Source organism: Anarrhichthys ocellatus, unplaced genomic scaffold, assembly GCF_004355925.1.
Source record: "Anarrhichthys ocellatus isolate YVR2014 unplaced genomic scaffold, GSC_Weel_1.0 scaffold95, whole genome shotgun sequence".
Classification (NCBI taxonomy): Eukaryota; Metazoa; Chordata; class Actinopteri; order Perciformes; family Anarhichadidae; genus Anarrhichthys; species Anarrhichthys ocellatus.
In genome coordinates, this window is record NW_022280125.1 from 451,451 (window position 1) to 469,535 (window position 18,085).

Consider the following 18,085-nt stretch of genomic DNA (forward strand, 5'->3'; position numbering starts at 1 on the left):
TTAACACTACATGTCATCATTCACCCATTCACACCCAAGAATTGTGTCTTTAATCATAAAACATATTAGGTTCACGAAGGAGAGAACAAGAAATAATGAGGGACAATTTCCATATATCTATATTTCTTAATTGACTCATTTTAAAGATGTGAGCAGATTTCATCTTCACTACTTACAAGTGACAAGTTCCATTTAAGTGCATTTATTTCATGTCTTGATTTGAAAGTGAATTGAAAAGTCATTTGAGGTTACAGGGTGGATAGATGTGAATGAACTTCCTGTCCAGCTGATGACCTCTGTGAGCTTCACTGGATGGATCACCATGACAACATTAAGACCCTAATAAATTAGTACATATTAGACCCAGTATTTTATACAGTTTCAATATATTTCAAAATTATACAATAATTGTATGTAGGACAGTCAGATAATGCAAATGAGGGGTCAGTTAAATCATTCCAGTGTAAAACAGATTAAACTGAATCGAGTTTGTTACATGAATCCATCTGGTGCAAACACACACATACAGAATATGTACACCTCCACTAAAGGAAATGTGTAGGCCATGTGTATGAAACAACACAATAAGAGTAGAAACCATGTCAAATGGTTTTCAGAAAAATAAAATAAAAAAAGAGTGAAAGGTAATAGCCAAGAGTAAAAAAACAAAAAACTCAACTAGATGAAGCACTTTTTGGTGCAATTAATGTAATATTATAAAACGTGACCACACCGGGGATGACTGAAGCACAGACATCGTTCCGGTTTAGCCAACTCAGCTCACATTGTGGTGGACATGAAGGTACCCTTTGCATGTAAACATATTTGGCTTCAAGTAAGACTAGAGATGTGAGCTCCACACGTTTGTGCGGTCGTCTGTAAGGCTCTGGGTGAAGCTGGGCTGTAGTGAGGACTGAAGCTGCCTTGGTCTGAATTTGGGGGCTCCTAGCGTCAGCTACAATACCTGGGTAGCGCTAATCCCTTTCAGCTACATGCCTGAAGTCACTGTCCATGAGCTAGTATGTAAAAAAAACTCATCGATACAGACAGAAATCATTTTTCTTCCACAAAGGTAAACGTGCATGTTGGCAGTGCGTGCCGTTATCTAAACTGTTTGAATTTCACATGGTCCGTTTACTTAGAGGAAGCTGTGTCGAGGTGTTTGAGGACTCCTCCTACTAGGTGGAGGCTTCCGGTTATGAGGATGTGGATCTCGGCCGCATCGCAGAGCGGAGCAGCTTTGGCCATGACGCTGGGTTTAACTGGCAAGTCTCTCTTGGCTGAGTCTGCCAGCACCGAATCCCTGCCCTGGGTGATCCACTGGAGGGCGCTGAGGATGCAGGGAAAGACCAGGGTGTCGGCCTTCTTTTCAGGGACCAGGCTGTCCTCAATGAGCAGCTGAGTACCTTTGGTATTGCCCATGCCGTTGTGGAGATGCCAGCTTCTCTCATTGTCCAGGCAGCGAGTCAACATGTTCTCCACCGAGACGTTGAAGTTCTGCTGGTCTGAGAGGTGTGGGAGAGACAGGATGACTAAGGTCATAGTGTTTCTGGCTTTATTTGGAACACAAAAGCACTTCAATATTGTACTGAGTTGAAACACAGTTTTACAGATAGGACTGGGACCATTTTCAAATCTCTCTTTAGCAATAGAGATCTAGAGCAATAGTTCAACATTTTGGGAAATGTGTTTATTGGCGTTCTTTATTCTTATTTAAAAACAGTTTCTTGCCGAACAATAGTCGGGTGCAGTGACTGTGCCTGCTGAAGTTTGTCATCACACTCAGGTTGCCAGTGTTGGTTCCATTGTGCCTGTAAGGAGACCAAAACCTGTGCTCACCGACGGCCGCCAAAGCTGGTTCTTCATCAGGAAATCCTTCCAACAGAATGGATTTAACAAACGAGATGCAGCATGTTAGCATGTTTGGATCTTTGGACACAGCCAGGCTAGCTGCTTCCAATCTTTATGCTTAACTAGGTCAACCCCGTCCTGACTCCAGCTCTGTAATTAGTGCACAGACCTGAGAGACATATCAATCTTCTCATCTCAGTCTCAGGAAATAAAGCAAACATGCATATTTCCCAAAATGCTCAACCCTTTAAATGAACCACTGGCTGTCCAGAAGTGGGAATCAATCTCAACACTATGCTATGGGAAAGTAGGAGTCATGACGAGTACATGTGATTTGTAGTTAATGGGCTAAACACATATGGTTCTAATCATTTCAGAGTTCACGGTTTGTGTCAAGAGCCAGAAACAACCGGCTCCATGATCTCACCTGCATTGCAAGAAGCGATGGCTTCAGTGATGTTTGGGCAGAACACAGCAAAATCAAAATGACACGGCTGAAAAGAAAAAAGGAAAGTAAAAGACATAAATGTCTGATGACTGTGTGCCAGTACTGACCATATGTAGCTTGCTTCAGTCAGGGTCCGGTTTTCATCTTCATATCAGGTTACACAGATTAGAACTAATGGTCCTGATTAAAACATCCATTGTTGGAGTTGACTCCGCAGAGCCTTTAAGCCCAGATGTATTAGACTTGTGTGTAGTAAAAAAGATCTGCTGTCTAATGGTCACATGATGTATGCACAGAGCAGGAAGAGCCAATCAGAAACAAGTATTTGCCATACATTCTTCATTCTTAAAAACAGTTACATTTTACTCATTCAGTAAAAACTGTAGAAATGATTTTTTTAATGTTCATTGTATTTGTGTGAAATCCTGGGGTGCATTATGGCCCTGGTTTGTATTCCTAGCTAAGAAACCAATGTATGCATGAAAGGTAGAAAATACAACTTTTATCCTTCAAATAGTATGCTATTGCCTTACTAGAAAAAAAACAACTTATTTTTACTATCCAACTCTATTCGGGGCAACCGTGGCTCACTGGGTTAAGAGGGTTGTCTGGCAACCGCAAGGTCAATGGTTTGATCCTCGACTGGGACGTATCACGTGTCGAAGTGTACCTGAGCAAGACACTGAACCCCTAACAGCTCCCCGGGCGCCTGTCATTGGCAGCCCACTGATCCCTATATACAGGGATGGGTCAAATGCAGAGACAAATTTCCCCCTTAAAGGGATCAATATAGTATAATGAATTAAATTAATGTTGAATAAAAACAACAGGGCGAGGCAGGTGTGTTCCTAACTGTGTGCTACTTCTCTGTGAAGTTGAAGCACCACCAGCTTCTCTCCCTTCAGCATTTTGAAGTTCATCGCCGGTGACTGTGACCCTCTTGTCGTCCTGGCCAGGTGTGCAATCATAACCAGCGGTTGATGCGTTGGGCCCTGCTGGTGCACGGTGTTAATACAGAAATAAAGCACCAGAAGGGGGCAGAGAATGCTCTGACCCGTGGGAGAGATTTGTCTTCATGTTAAATTCATATAGGATGTATTAATGGAGGTTGGTTGTGGCCAAACTATGGTTTGGTGCTATGGGAGGGAGTGTTACGTGCCGTGTTGTTGTCTCTCTGCTCTCTCTCGAACCCACCCCCCCAGTGTCCATTCAGGTGCCACCCTTGTTCCTGCCTAGCAGCTGCAGCGTGTGAGCGAACGCGGATGGGCTCAATCGCCGATTAGTGCCATGGTGGTTAAGGTTCTGGGAGATCGAGAGAGGCAACCATGTGAGCCAAGTAGCAGCGCACAGGCTGTGTGTGTTGGTTCCTCCGTTCAAGCCGTGTGTACTGTTGTTGTTAGCCTGACCCATTAGAGTGTTTACTGTTGTGGTGTTAGTGTCGCTTTCATTTTTAAGAAAGTAGTTTTCAGTTGTTGCATTGTGAGAATCCTTTTTGTTTACTCATCCGCTGCCCAGGATTCGTTTTCCCTGGGTTTATTTATCACCGTTACACCCCCATCCCTAGACCCTAATCAGGGGGAGAGACTTCCTTCTCTGCTCAAGGTAGACATTACTACACTACATCTTTACATAGACACTAGTTATTTGATGAGATATTAATGCTGTGAATATCTATTTTAGCACCTATAATAGCTGTTAAGACAATGGCCTCATTCCCTGTGTTGCTGAAAGCAGTTGTACTCACCACCAGTAGTTTCAGCATGGCTGCTGAGTCTCTCTCTCCTGTGGCATTGAACAGCAAAACTCTGGCCACAGGTCCACTACAACACAAACATGTCATGGCTTTACATCAGTACTGTTTAGCTGTTTGACAAAATGTCTGCTGCTCTAGTATCAGAAACAATTAGGTAGTCTGATTTCCACTTCTGGAAACCAACATGGAGGATGAGCCAGCTGTGCTACAGCTTCATGTCATGATGTTTTAACATGTGGTCTTGTGAGCCACTCCACTAAACCAGTAGGCTTGGAGTGCTTCATTTCTGCAAGTAGTAACAGGTGTGTGACAGAGAGATGAAGCAGCCATCACCCGAGTGATATACAAATCACAATGCAATGCGTTACAGCAAGTATGTTATGAGCACCTCCTGTAATAACCAAGTGTGAAGAGACGCATCCTATCAGCAGTGACCAGTGCAGCTTCACATCAGGTTGCTGGGTAGATGCGGGTACACCGAGTGTCATGAGTGACCCTCACCTTGAGTTCCTTTCATGCTTGGCTGCAGTCTCTCTGAACCAGTGGACACAGGCCTGCATGCTGCGCATGGTGTGAGCTCCATCCAAGAAGTAGGTGACTGCTCCGTGTTTCAGAGTCTGGTTCCTTCCAGGCCACTCCGTGTCTGCCAGCCCTGAGACCAAACAGTCACTAATATCACAACTACCACTGAAGATTTTCACTGTGTATTTCAAACAGAAAGAGGACACGCCATTTCTACATCTTGACGCCTAATCGGATAGTAGTTCTTCGAAAATCTCTTTCATTTCCAAGCAATGTTGGTATTATAACTGAAATATCCCAAATCAAATCAATATTGAATCAGACATCGAAGCGGGACCATGTGAACCATGTGGATGTTTTTCAAGTCAATGAATTATTATTGATTAAGGTTATTATTAATTACTATACTTCTATATTATTATTACTTTCACAGCTCCTAATTTTGCAGAAAGAGTTATGTCGCAATTGATTAGAATTGTGACATGGTAGCTCAGTCAAAGGTGGAAAACTCAGCAAAGGAATGACCTTGGTCCTGATCCAATTCTGCTCTGCTCTACAGTGATTGGTTGTTCTGCAGGACTCACCTTTTATCATGATGGGGCTGAGCTTGAAGGAAGCCACCTGACGTCCCGCTGTGTTCTCAACACTGGTGGAGGGAAAGCTCTTATCTGTTGAGCCAGGACAGGGTGATGTGGAAACTGAGACAGCCTCAAGCCCTTTTCAGACATGGAATACACAACACTGCTGCTGGCTTGTATTCTTTCAGTCAGACGTAGGTGTTAGTTACACTCTATGACAGGACATTTACAGAAAAAGAAACGCATGATTAAATGTGGGTGTTTTTTAGCTTCACCTCACCAAGAGGGGGAAAATGAACTTTGGAGGCTGATCTGATTTGAGAAGAATCTCCTAAATACCTATAAATTGAGAGGTAGCTTCTCTTATGATGTGACATACAGACCACCTGTCCCACCTGGTAGACATCTCTTCTGCAGCCAAGTGTGACTCAGCTGGAGGGCTAGGGAGGCGTTGGACCGCTGGTGCTGTCCTGCCAGGCCCAGACGCAAAGGTCCACAATCTGCCTGGTAGTCCTCCAGCTCTGGACACACCCACAGAGGACACTACAACAACAGGTTAGACCATATTACAGGAAACCGAGCAGCTGGAGCAGAGAAACTCTGCATCAGTGCGACTGGTCACTTACTCTCATCTCTTTGGCCCTGCTCCTGAGCATAACCATTGCATCTTCTGGCTGTTTGACTGTAAAGGCAGGAACCCCTTGCTGAAAACGCATGCACATGATTAACAGCAAATGAGCTCACAGAGCAGCGGAGAAGTAGAACACTACTGAACAACAATGAGTTGTTTTATTCTTAAGAACGTCAATGTCTCCTCAGCAGGTCTGAATTCAAGTATGAAGACATCGTAACTCACGGTTTAGCTTTATTCTTGACCTTAAAATACCCCAGCTTAACTCAAGGTCCACTTACTAGCATTTCCCAGCACTTCCAAATACACGGTCTTCATCAGTGGATGGAGTTTGCTCAGTTTTCATGGAGTTGTTCAAAATCCTGGCTGCACCAAAATCAACTCACAAAACTAAATTGACAACATAACAAACTCCATCTGCTGATGAAGACTAAGATATAAGACTATGTTTTTGTCATATTACTCATCCAAGTGCAATCACAATGACACATTTCTGATGATTACTGACCTTGAAGATGCCTCCTTTTTGCCAGGCGATCTTTTCAATGGTGTCTCCAAGAATCTGAGTGTGGTCTATACCCAGAGAGGAGATACCACACACCCACGGCCTCCTGTGGACACACAACCACAGAGGAGGAAGGACATTGGTCCAATTTTATTACATCACTGATAAAGTTGTAAACAAAACTTCATGGTGGCAGTAAATCAGTAACTACAGGTAGTGATAAATAGGGTTGGGATCAGATGCCCCACAATACCAGATTAGCACAATATGCAAGTCACAATACCATATTATTGCGATTTTAAACATATTGCAACACGTTAAAGTTACAAATAGTTCACTGCAGAGACGTTAAATTAATTGGCTTTGGTTCACTGACAAAAGCACTATTTACATGTCATACAAAAAAGGCAAATTAATTTTTAAATGCTTTACAAACAGGTGTTAAAAATCTACATTTGAGTAAATATTTTGCAGCCAAATCAAATAGTTTACAGATATTCAGCCTTTGTTTCTTTATAATGCATTTACTACTCGACTTGTTTCTTGACAGGGATTGTATAAAGGTGATAAAGTAGTCCATGAATGTGAGATACGAGTTCATTGATAATTACAATCCCTCCTCAGCATGGAGGAGGTCGTGGCTACTTGTCGGTTTAACTCGTTCTTCACAGTTCATTTTGTTTGTACACTCTCTGGCGTTTCAGAGAAGAATGCAACGAAAGGCACGCAGACCATATACGCCTCCGTTCATGCTCGGAGATACGCTACGAAGCCAAGCGCCAGTATAACGTATAGCGAGAGGAGCTTTCACTGCACACAAACAAGCAACAGTATCCTTCAATGTGACTTTAAGCAGTAACTGGCAAGCTCTTCAGTATCATCAGTATTACAGTCAGCCTCATCATTTTGTGCCAAGCACACTTTACTGTCAACTAACTGTCCTACGAGTGTCTGCTGAAAGCTGTGTGTTGACAACGGGCTGCATGTCTGACCTGTGCTGTTGCTGCTTGCAGCTTTCTGGAGAATCGCTCAGAACAAGTCGACACTGAACACTGAGCTTCCTCTGGTCCTCAGCAACACACCTCACATGACATGTCGAGTCACACAATCAAGTCACGGCTCCTCACAAACCCAGAGACCAGAATAGTTTGGTAAATATAATCATATCACTCTGCACTTAAAGATTGATGAGCGGCTCTCTAATATTATTCATGAGACATATGTCACAATGTTTGACTTTCTTTTCTTTGTCTGTTCAGCCCTGGTGGCTATTACTGCTCACACCAACCACCCTGTAATTCTTCTTATTCAAACACAAAAGAAACACCTTTGTGAATAACTGAACAGCAGGCTGCCCTCTGCTGGCTGTTCTTTTGCACCTGTAACCACACCCAACAGTGACATCACAGCATACCCAGCAGTAGGGATTCTCAACCTTCTCAGTCCTGGAGACCTGAAACGTTAAAGCTTCACCAATGTTTTCATTAATGCAGAGAGGACGCGGTTCTCAGTTTTGATGCACAGCCAAAGGGATGGGAGGAAGGTTGCCGAACTGAAAGCTCCTTTCAGGTGATCACGCACCAGCTTCCAGATGCTGTGACAAACTGGGGAAACAACGATTTCTTCTTGAAAATGTCACGTCAGAGGCAGTTTCCCCTGTGGTGACAAGCTAAGTTCATTCATAGCATGGCAGAAATCTACTTGCCCCTATACAACTTGTAGCTACGGACATCATCAGCTACGGAGAAAAAGTGTTTCATAATTTTTTCATCCCTTGCTGGATTGGGCGAGGGATTTGCTAGATTTACTAGCCCGACCTGACATTTTACTTGCCCCGGGCAATTGGGCAATCCTTGTTGTTGAGCCCTGCAGAGTGGCAGATACAGCAGACAGCTTTGAGTCTGGAATTTCTCAATCTGCTCTCGCAGATCAAATGTGAGTTGGCAAGGACGATGCACATAAAAGATCCTTATGAAAGTCATCTTGGAAAATATGACAATAGCTTTATTGTCCATGTCTTATGAGTCAACTTTCCGTGCATATCAAGAGGAATACCTCAATCATTGACAACATCTTCTGTCATGTCATCATTTCTCCTGGCAACAGTGTTATCAGATGGAGATCTGGGAGACTTTACCGACTGCTGCTCTTAACTGTCAGCAGATGGTCGTAGGACTAATTGGAATGAAAGGCCTTTTGGTTTTACCCATGTGGTTTCCACAAGGAAAGATGCACGTAATGCCGTTACGTTCGATTTAGCTTTTAAACACTTGCTTGTTCTTTTTTCGGTTTTCCAACTAGGTCTGGGTGTTTCGTTTGGCAGTGCTGTGATAGTTTTGATGGCTTCACCAATTCTTTTGAGCGCATAACCCACAAACAAATCCCTGTTCAAATTTAATGTAGAAGTTAATACATTTTTGGAAAGAAAGAAAGATAATTCTTTCCTGTAGCTGATGGGCTTTCCCTCTCACCCTGTGCATCACACTTCCATGCTGTCTTCATGTTTAAATTGAACAAGATATGAGGCTTACTATGCCCAATCGTCTAACAACATTTGCAGGGATAAAGCACTATGAAGTTCTCTAAATATTTTACAAATCTTATTGTTTTAGTAAAAACACAGCACTGCACCCGTCCAGTGGTCAGTGGAGCTTTGGACTTTGGCCAAATAGTACAACATGGCTCCAGTCTGTTGGAGGGAGGAGGACTCACTGGGTAACCGGATGTAACCTATAAACTGTTTGTCCTGGATCCTCGCCATAGATAGAGGCATGTCTGCAAATGCTCAAAACAGCTGTGGCATCAGACTTTACCATCACTCACACTACATGTGCATTAGTAAACTATTCCCATGTAGTAAATATCTATAATTCTGTCCTCAAAAGTGAAAGTTTATTGAGAAAATATTTTGAAATGATACCTTACAAATGACCTCACTGTCAATATGGGACAGTAGCAGGGATTTATGGCTGATAAGCATTTCAATAAAAAGACAAACTATAACAATAATATATAGTGTCAAAATCTAAATCTAAAATGTTATCCTTTATATCACAATCAAAGTTTATCTTGTAAATAATTAAGGGGCTAAATTTGAAATTAAGAACCATGTGGATTAAACTATAACAAAACAACTGAAAAGTGGTAAAAAAAAAAGAAAAAAAAAAGAAAAAAAAAAGAAAAAAAAAAAAGAAGAAAGACACTGTGGAGCTCTCCAGCCCTTTGGTCCCTTGCTCCCCGAGTATTGGTCCTCTTTAGGGCGGTTGGTTGTGGTGCCATATTCTTTCCATTTTGAAATAATTAATGGAATGGTGCTCATTCTAAGTATCACAGATCATGCGACACTTGATCGCAGGTGGACTTTATTTAACCAATTATGACTTCTGAAGGTAATTGGTAGCACCATTATCATTTTATTTATGGACTTCATAACATGTGCACGTACAGTTTTGAATTTTTAAGAAAGTGACTATTTTGTGAAGGTCCATTACATGAAATCCAAATAAAAAAATCCATTCTAATTCCAGGTTGTAACGCAACAAAATAGGGAAAACAGCAAGGGGGATAAATACTTGTGCAAAGCTGCGTCTCTTCTTCCTCTGTCCATAGAGCTCCATTAAAACACATCAATGAGCCTCACTGTTGCTCTGGTGACATGTTCCTTCATCACCATCAACACACACACTGTACTTTATTTAGACTCAGTCCCACATACACCGTCCTGCTGACTCAAATACTCACAAGAGCAACACATGTGGATTCATCCGCTGCTGAAAATAGTCCCCAACAAACTCTCTTTGCGTATCCTTTAACAGCAGCTGCAACTTTTGAACTAGGACTGGTTTTAGAACATGAATATATGCGTATGCCAGAACAGAGAGTAGAACCTGTCGATTTATTGAGCACTCATCCGGCTCTCAGTCAGAAAAGACATGTAGAGTAAATCCCTCCACTAAGGCAGGTTGTGAAGTAACACTGCTACCTGTAAGTGTTCTCAGCTCTCCTGTTGATCAAGCACCTTTTATTGAGATGCTACAGCATCCCTTTATTGGGTCCAAACCGTTAGAGATATTACAGCTGTTGTGTGTCTGTGTACCAAAGTGACATTACAGTCATACACAGTCAAATTTAAAGCTTCATTCTCCAATAAATAACTATGTAAATATCAGTGCTCTTTTACAGACACTCTGTTCAGAAGTGTCTGATCTGAAGTCTGTTCTGAAACTGTAGTCATTTCAGGACAAGTTATGGACAGAAATAGATATATCAAATTCTAGTTCAGCAATATTTCCAGTTTGAAAGAGCAAGTAAATAACAATCACTTTATAAATATTGAGTCTCTCCTCTGCGAATCACCACCTTAACGTGGTGGAGGAGTTCGAGTGGCTCAGTGATCCTGGGAGCTATGTTGTCCGGGGCATTAGCCCCTGGTAGGGTCTCCCAAGGCAAATAGGTCTCGGTGGAGAGCCCAGACTAAGAGCGGTTCAAACGACCCTAATGATAAGCAGCCCACGGACTTTAGCCACCTCGCCCGGACCAGGGAAACCGGGGCACCCTCCCGGAGCTAGACCCAGGAGGGGAGCTCGTCGGCAAGTGTCTGGTGGTCGGGCCTTCGGCCATGGGGCCTGGTCGGGCTCAGCCCGAATAAACAGCATGGAGCAGCCACCCTGTGGACCCACCACCCGCAGGGACAAGCATCGGGGTCGAGTGCAATGCAGACCGGGCGGCGGGTCAGGCGGGAGGCCTGGGCGAGCCGATCGCCGGCAGCATAGACTAGCTCTAGGGACGTGGAACGTCACCTCGCTAGCGGGGAAAGAGCCAGAGCTGGTGCAGGAGGTGGAGCGATACCAGCTAGATATAGTTGGACTCACCTCCCCACACACACAGCGCTGGCTCTGGAACCAAGCTCCTGGAGAGGGGTTGGACTTTGTCCTTTTCCGGAGTTGCCCAGGGTGAGAGGGGCCGGGCGGGAGTGGGGATACTCACGAGCCCCCGGCTGAGCGCCGCTGTGTTGGAGTTCTCCCCGGAGAACGAGAGGGTCGCCTCCATGCGCCTACGGGTTGCGGGGAGCAAGGCTCCGACTGTGGTTTGTGCTTATGCACCAAACAGCAGTTCAGAGTATCCGGCCTTCTTGGAGTCGGTGGGAGGGGTCCTGGAAAGGGCGCCACCTACCGACTCCATAGTTCTCCTGGGGGACTTCAAGGCTCACGTGGGCAATGACGGAGAAACCTGGCGGGGGGTGATTAGGAGGAACGGCTTGCCCGGTCTGAACCCGAATGGTGTCTCGTTATTGGACTTCTGTGCTTGCCACGGTTTGGCCATAACGAACACCATGTTCAAACATAAGGTGGCTCATAAGTGTACCTGGTACCAGAACACCTTAGGCCGGAGATCAATGATCGACTTTGTAATCGTATCATATGATTTGCGGCCATATGTCTTGGACACTCGGGTGAAGAGAGGAGCAGAGCTGTCAACTGATCACCACCTGGTGGTGAGTTGGATCAGATGGCAGGGGAACCGGTTGGAAAGACCCGGCAAGCCCAAACGTGTAGTGAGGGTGAACTGGGAACGTCTGGCGGAGGACCCTGTCCGGGAGGTCTTTAACTCCCACCTCCGGAAGAACTTCTCTCACATCCCGAGGGAGGTTGGGGACATGGAATCCGAATGGACCATGTTCAAAGCCTCTATTGTGGACGCGGCCGCTAGGAGCTGTGGCCGGAAGGTCATCGGTGCCTGTCGTGGCGGCAACCCTAGAACCCGGTGGTGGATACCAGAGGTGAGGGAAGCCGTCAAGCTGAAGAAGGAGACCTTCGAGGCCTGGTTGGCCCAGGGGTCTCCCGAAGCAGCTGACAGGTACCGGCAGGCCAGAAGGGCTGCAGCTGCGGTAGTCGCGAATGCTAAAACTCGGGCATGGGAGGAGTTCGGGGAGGCCATGGAGAAGGACTTTCGGTTGGCCTCAAGGAGGTTCTGGCAAACCATCCGACGGCTCAGGAAGGGAAAGCAGGGCTTAGCCCAGGCTGTTCTCAGCAGGGGGGGGGGGGGGGCTGCTGACCCGGACAGGGGACATCGTCGGGCGGTGGAAAGAGCACTTTGAGGAACTCCTAAACCCGACCAACATGTCCTCTGCAGAGGAGGCAGCGCCTGAAGATCTAGGGGGAGGCTCACCCATATCCCTGGCAGAGGCCACTGAGGTAGTCAAAAAGCTCCTTGGTGGCAAGGCGCCGTGGGTGGATGAGATCCGCCCTGATGCTGAAAGCGCTGGACATAGTTGGGCTGTCCTGGCTGACACGCCTCTTCAATGTCGCATGGGGGTCGGGATCAGTGCCCATGGACTGGCAGACCGGGGTGGTGGTTCCCATTTTCAAAAAGGGGGACCGGAGAGTGTGCTCGAATTACCGGGATATCACACTACTCAGCCTCCCGGGGAAGGCTTATGCCAGGGTGCTGGAAAGGAGGCTCCGACCGTTTGTCGAACCTCAGATACAAGAGGAGCAATGCGGATTCCGTCCCGGCCGTGGAACAGTGGACCAGCTCCTTACCCTCGCAAGACTACTGGAGGGGTTCTGGGAGTTTGCCCAACCAGTCTACATGTGCTTTGTGGACTTGGAGAAGGCTTTCAACCGGGTCCCTCGGGGGTTCTTGTGGGGGGTGCTGCGGGAGTATGGGGTGCCGGACCCATTACAACGGGCGATCCGGTCTCTGTACGACTGCAGTAGGAGCTGTGTCCGCATTCTCGGCAATAAGTCAGACATGTTCCCGGTGGGTGCTGGCCTCCGCCAGGGCTGCCCTTTGTCTCCGGTCCTGTTCGTGACTTTCACGGACAGGATATCTAGGCGCAGCCTGGGGGTGGAGAACGTCAGGTTCGGCGATCTCGGGATCGCCTCTCTGCTGTTTGCAGATGATGTGGTCCTGTTAGCCTCCTCGGATCGTGACCTCCAGCATTCACTGGGGCGGTTTGAAGCTGAGTGTGAAGCGGCGGGGATGAGAGTTAGCACCTCCAAATCTGAGGCCATGGTGCTCTGCCGGAAACCGGTGGATTGCTCCCTCCAGGTGGGGACGGAGTGCCTACCTCAAGCGAAGGAGTTCAAGTATCTCGGGGTCTTGTTCACGAGTGAGGGTACGATGGAGCGGGAGATCGACAGACGGATCGGTTGCAGCAGTAAAGCAGGCGCTGCACCGGACCGTCTTGGTGAAGAGGGAGCTGAGCCGGAAGGCAAAGCTCTCAATTTACCACTCGGTCTACGTTCCTACCCTCACCTATGGTCACGAACTCTGGGTCGTGATCGAAAGGACAAGGTCGCGGCTACAAGCGGCCGAAATGAGCTTCCTCCGTAGGGTGGCCAGGCTCAGCCTTAGAGATAGGGTAAGGAGCTTGTCATCAGGAGGGAGCTTGGAGTCGAGCCGATACTCCTTCGTGTCGAAAGGAGTCAGCTGAGGTGGTTCGGGCATCTAATTAGGATGCCTCCCACTGGAGGTTTTCCAGGCACGTCCAACTGGGAAGAGACCCCGGGGAAGACCCAGAACACGCTGGAGGGATTACATCTCCCAGCTGGCCTGGGAACGCCTCGGGATCCCCCAGAATGAGCTGCAACATGTTGTCGGTGAGAGGGAAGTCTGGGTCAGCCTGCTTGGCCTGTTGCCACCGCGACCCGACCCAGGATAAGCGGAGGAAAATGGATGGATGGATGGATGGATGGAGTCTTACCTTATAATGTTGGTGCAGTCATATGCACCACCAATCCCTACTTCAATTACAGCCAAATCAACCTGGACAAAGAAAAGAGTTATTTAGATTCCAAGGAAGTTAGTCATTGAAGTAAAAACGTTTTGCCTGCTAGTGGGCTTGAGGATGGGGACGTCAGTCCACTAGTCTGTCCATCAAACACAACGATGCAGCACAAGACATCTTACAACTGTCAGAATGAACTTTCCATTGTGGATCATCTTTAAACTTTCATGCTGCACACAAGCTCAAAGAAATAGCCAGAACAGCTCATCTCTGAAGACAAGTTAGTAGAAACTTAGCATATTCAAAACTAAAGGCTGGAACTTTGCCGTTTATCGCCAGGTTTTTCGGTGCCAAATGATACATCTATAACTTCTGTATGATTGAGCTGCCTGCTGATGAAGGCAGCAGAGGCCTGCTAGCATACCTTCTCCTGAAGAAACACATGGAAGGCCAAGATGGTGAGGAAACGGAAGTATGCAGGCATCGTCCCTCCATGCGCGTCCTGAAGAGGTCAAAGAGAGGGAACATTACAGACATTTAGCAGACGCTTTTTTTCAAAGCAACTTACAATTCAGATTATATTCATACACCGTAGGCACAGCTACAGGAGCAATTTTGGGGTTAAGTGTCTTGCTCAAGGACACAGCAACATGCGACTAGCCGGGGATCCAACCGCCGATCCTCTGATTGAAGGACGGCCCTGCTCTGCACTTAGCCGCAGTCGCCTCTCACTATTAATTACTGCTGACCTTGTTTGCAAAGTTTCTATGCAAACAACTACTTGATTCGATTTAATAATTAGTTTCAGCACTAACGGAGATCAAAAGATTATTGGTTTCATGCCCTGACAACTGTCATTTATATTTTTTAATTCTTCTATAAAAAGCGGAAATACATTTGTATCAAGTCCTGCAGCAGGATTGTTTCTCTGTCATCGCCAACTCCTTCAGTGGCCGTGTTGTCTCGAGGTAGGCCTTCATTGGCTACCTATCCATGTCTGATGAGACTTTAAGTTGTGAATGGACACACCCTTGCCTAACTGTCTGATCTCCTTAAACCTTATACTTCAATCAGGACTCAACTCCCAGAATTCTGGGCTCCTGTCTGTGTCCAGGGTGAGAAAAAAAACACATATTTTCCCATCATACCCCCTTCTTATGTAATAACCTCCCTATGGACATCAGACAGTCACATTGAAAGCTTTTAACTCTGCCTGCTTTCCAGGACTGCCCAGTGCAATGCATTTGCACTTTAAGATTTCTGTATTTCCAGCAGTGCTTAGAAATTCATCTCAGCTGTCAGCATTCACACACATTTCCTGCAGGAAATGCATTTCTAGTCTCCAAGTGGCATTTTTTCTCTATGGCACACAGGAAGTGTTTTGTTAAAAGAATGACCAAATTTGTCTAAAATATTTAAAGAATCAAACTGCACATTGACTTCTGGTAGTGTGACCAAAGTGTGCCGTCACATGATGGTCATGCTCATCCTGACATGAGGGGTTTCATTTACTATGGACTCAATTACAAGTGTGACACTGATTTAACCCAAGCAAATGAGTAGCCATGCTTAGTCTGGAGGTCAGGTTTCCTTCCAGCTAGTCCATCTTCAGTTAAACAGACAGCACATACATTTAAAACGAGAAGGGACTGCGTTTTTAAACTGTACATCTCTGCCTTGTTATATAGCCTACCTTAGTTTCATCCAGTCGTCCATAAACATGCCAAAAGTATTTAGTGAAGAGCTCTTTTCCAATGGGCTGTCCGTTGATTCGGATCCTCTCTCTGACTTGTACCAGATGTGGGGAACTACAACCAAGAAAGAAAAATCAAAAGGAGTGTCTAGTCACTTTTGACTGACTGATAAGTAAATAAATACAATGGCAAGGTGCATCAATATGAATGTTAATCGTTGTATTTTCCTGATTTCACATGAATTTGTTTTATTACACTTGCAGCCCTATGTAACAGACCCATATTCATCTGAATCCAAACACAATAGGTCCTGTGGTATCTTTGGAACCGCTAATACAGATGAAGTCATACCTGAACCACCTGAACTTCCTTCACTGACTTTCTCCACCCTTGCCACTACAGAGCACAGCCACTGACTACACCTTAAGTCATAGGTCGTTAGGTTTCAGCAGTGGATAAAAGGTTGTCTGAGGACTGGTCAGTTATGGAGTTCAAAACAGTAATACTCTGTACCATCTCTGGTTTCAAAACAAAAAGCATGAGGACATAACTGACAACTTCCTCCCTCCATATTCAATATGCTTATTCACAGTGTTACCTGTAAAATCCTGTGCGGAAGCCATAACTTCTTAAAATCTGCTCAGTGAACGCACATGTTGACCCCTGAAAGATAAACGCAAACACTCAGAGGCCACCCTCATATAGCTGCCACAACAGTGTACATGAGTGTCAGAGCTTGCTTAATGTGAACTTAGGAATGAACTAGGATCTAAATGTAGACAAACAATGTAAATACTTGTGTATGCGACTTGTCTGGTCAAAGCATTACTCACTGTGCCTTCGAAATGCTACATATGAAACACTCCAGCAGGCTGGGTGTCTGCTCAGCTCACCTTGCCCTTTGTTCCCGTCACATGAATGATATTGAGATGCTCTAGCTCCTCCACCTTTAAAACAGGCACAAAAACATCAGATAAGACAGATGGAAGTAAATACTCTGTCACACATTCTTTGTAATCCTTGAAGTGGTCAATGTTCCATGAGTAGTGTTTGAGCTGATAGAAGTGACTCACTGTGAGGCCGGCTCGTTCCAGGAAGCCTCTCATGGCCTGGAGCTGCAGCTGAGGGTGGCTCCGCTCTCTCCGTACCTGCTCCAGAGCACTGGCATTGGTCTGTAGTGTGTTCAAAGTGCAAATGGCGTCCTGCAGCGAAAGCAAAGAGTAAAATCTTTAGAACCGCAGCACAAGACCGCAGCTTGGACGCACTGTCACAGCCTTCGACGTATTGCTGAGAGGAAAACACGGTGCCTGGCTGGTACCTGGTCCCAGCCAAGAAACAGGGTGGTACGTAACCCCCGATAAAACAGTGACCTGGGACACTTTGGTTTTAGAACGGATTAAACAAACGGGATCTAACGTGGTGATTAGTGAGCTTTAAAAAAGGTGTTGGTAGGTGTACACATGCAAAGAATTTGACTCCAGTTTTTCATTGTCTCACAATGTCCTCCTTACACAGATATAGACAAACAGCTGAAACAAGCTAACAGGCATTTAACTGCCATCTATAGCTATAAAGATCTGTGTGCGAGCGTCTAAATTTTATTTATTTATATATACACACATATACATACACACACACACATATACATACATACATACATATGTATATATATATACACACACACATACATACACACACACACATATACATACATACATACATATGTATATATATATACACACACACATACATACATATGTATATATATATATATACACACATACATACATACATACATACATACGTATATATATACACATACATATATACGTATATATATACACATACATATATACATATACACACATATACATACACATATACATACACATATACATACACATATACATACACATATACATACACATATACATACACATATACATATACATGCACATATACATGCACATATACATGCACATATACATGCACATATACATGCACATATACACGCACATATACACGCACATATACACGCACATATACACGCACATATACACGCACATATACACGCACATATACACGCACATATACACGCACATATACATGCACATATACACGCACATACACATGCACATATACATATACACACACACACATGCACATATACATATACACACACACACATGCACATATACATATACACACACACACATATATATACATACATACACACACATATATATAAACATACACACACATATATATAAACATACATACATACACACACATATATAAACATATATATACATATATATAAACATATATATACATATATATAAACATATATACATATATATAAACATATATA

At 44.9% G+C, this 18,085-nt stretch overlaps 1 protein-coding gene across 5 annotated transcripts; it reads right to left on the reverse strand.

Moving 5' to 3' along the window:
* Positions 1-44: 44 nt before the first annotated feature.
* On the reverse strand, positions 45-17,366 carry fpgs (folylpolyglutamate synthase). Of its 5 annotated transcripts, none has more exons than XM_031875719.1 (15): positions 16,788-17,366; positions 16,608-16,661; positions 16,313-16,377; positions 15,714-15,828; positions 14,445-14,522; positions 13,997-14,058; positions 6,292-6,394; positions 5,779-5,856; positions 5,548-5,695; positions 5,159-5,242; positions 4,554-4,704; positions 4,044-4,119; positions 2,279-2,345; positions 1,732-1,875; positions 45-1,505 (listed from the first exon to the last, which is right to left on the reverse strand). In XM_031875719.1, the coding sequence occupies exons 1-15, from the start codon at positions 16,818-16,820 to the stop codon at positions 1,135-1,137; spliced, it is 1,629 nt and encodes a 542-aa protein (XP_031731579.1). In that variant the 5' UTR covers positions 16,821-17,366; the 3' UTR covers positions 45-1,134. The 5 variants fall into 5 exon arrangements, with proteins under 5 accessions (XP_031731579.1, XP_031731580.1, XP_031731576.1 ...); XM_031875720.1 differs by having other exon boundaries at positions 1,840-1,875; positions 5,159-5,290; XM_031875716.1 differs by having other exon boundaries at positions 5,159-5,290.
* Positions 17,367-18,085: the final 719 nt, after the last annotated feature.

Coding starts and splice junctions, on each gene's coding strand:
- fpgs (XM_031875716.1), bottom strand. CDS start 16,820: ATGAGAGGCTTCCTGGAACGAGCCGGCCTCACA. Junction 6,395..13,996: donor GACTGCACCAACATTATAAG/GTAAGACTCCAT, acceptor GTGTGTCCACAG/GAGGCCGTGGGTGTGTGGTA. Junction 1,506..1,731: donor CTGCACCCGACTATTGTTCG/GCAAGAAACTGT, acceptor CACACCTCTCAG/ACCAGCAGAACTTCAACGTC.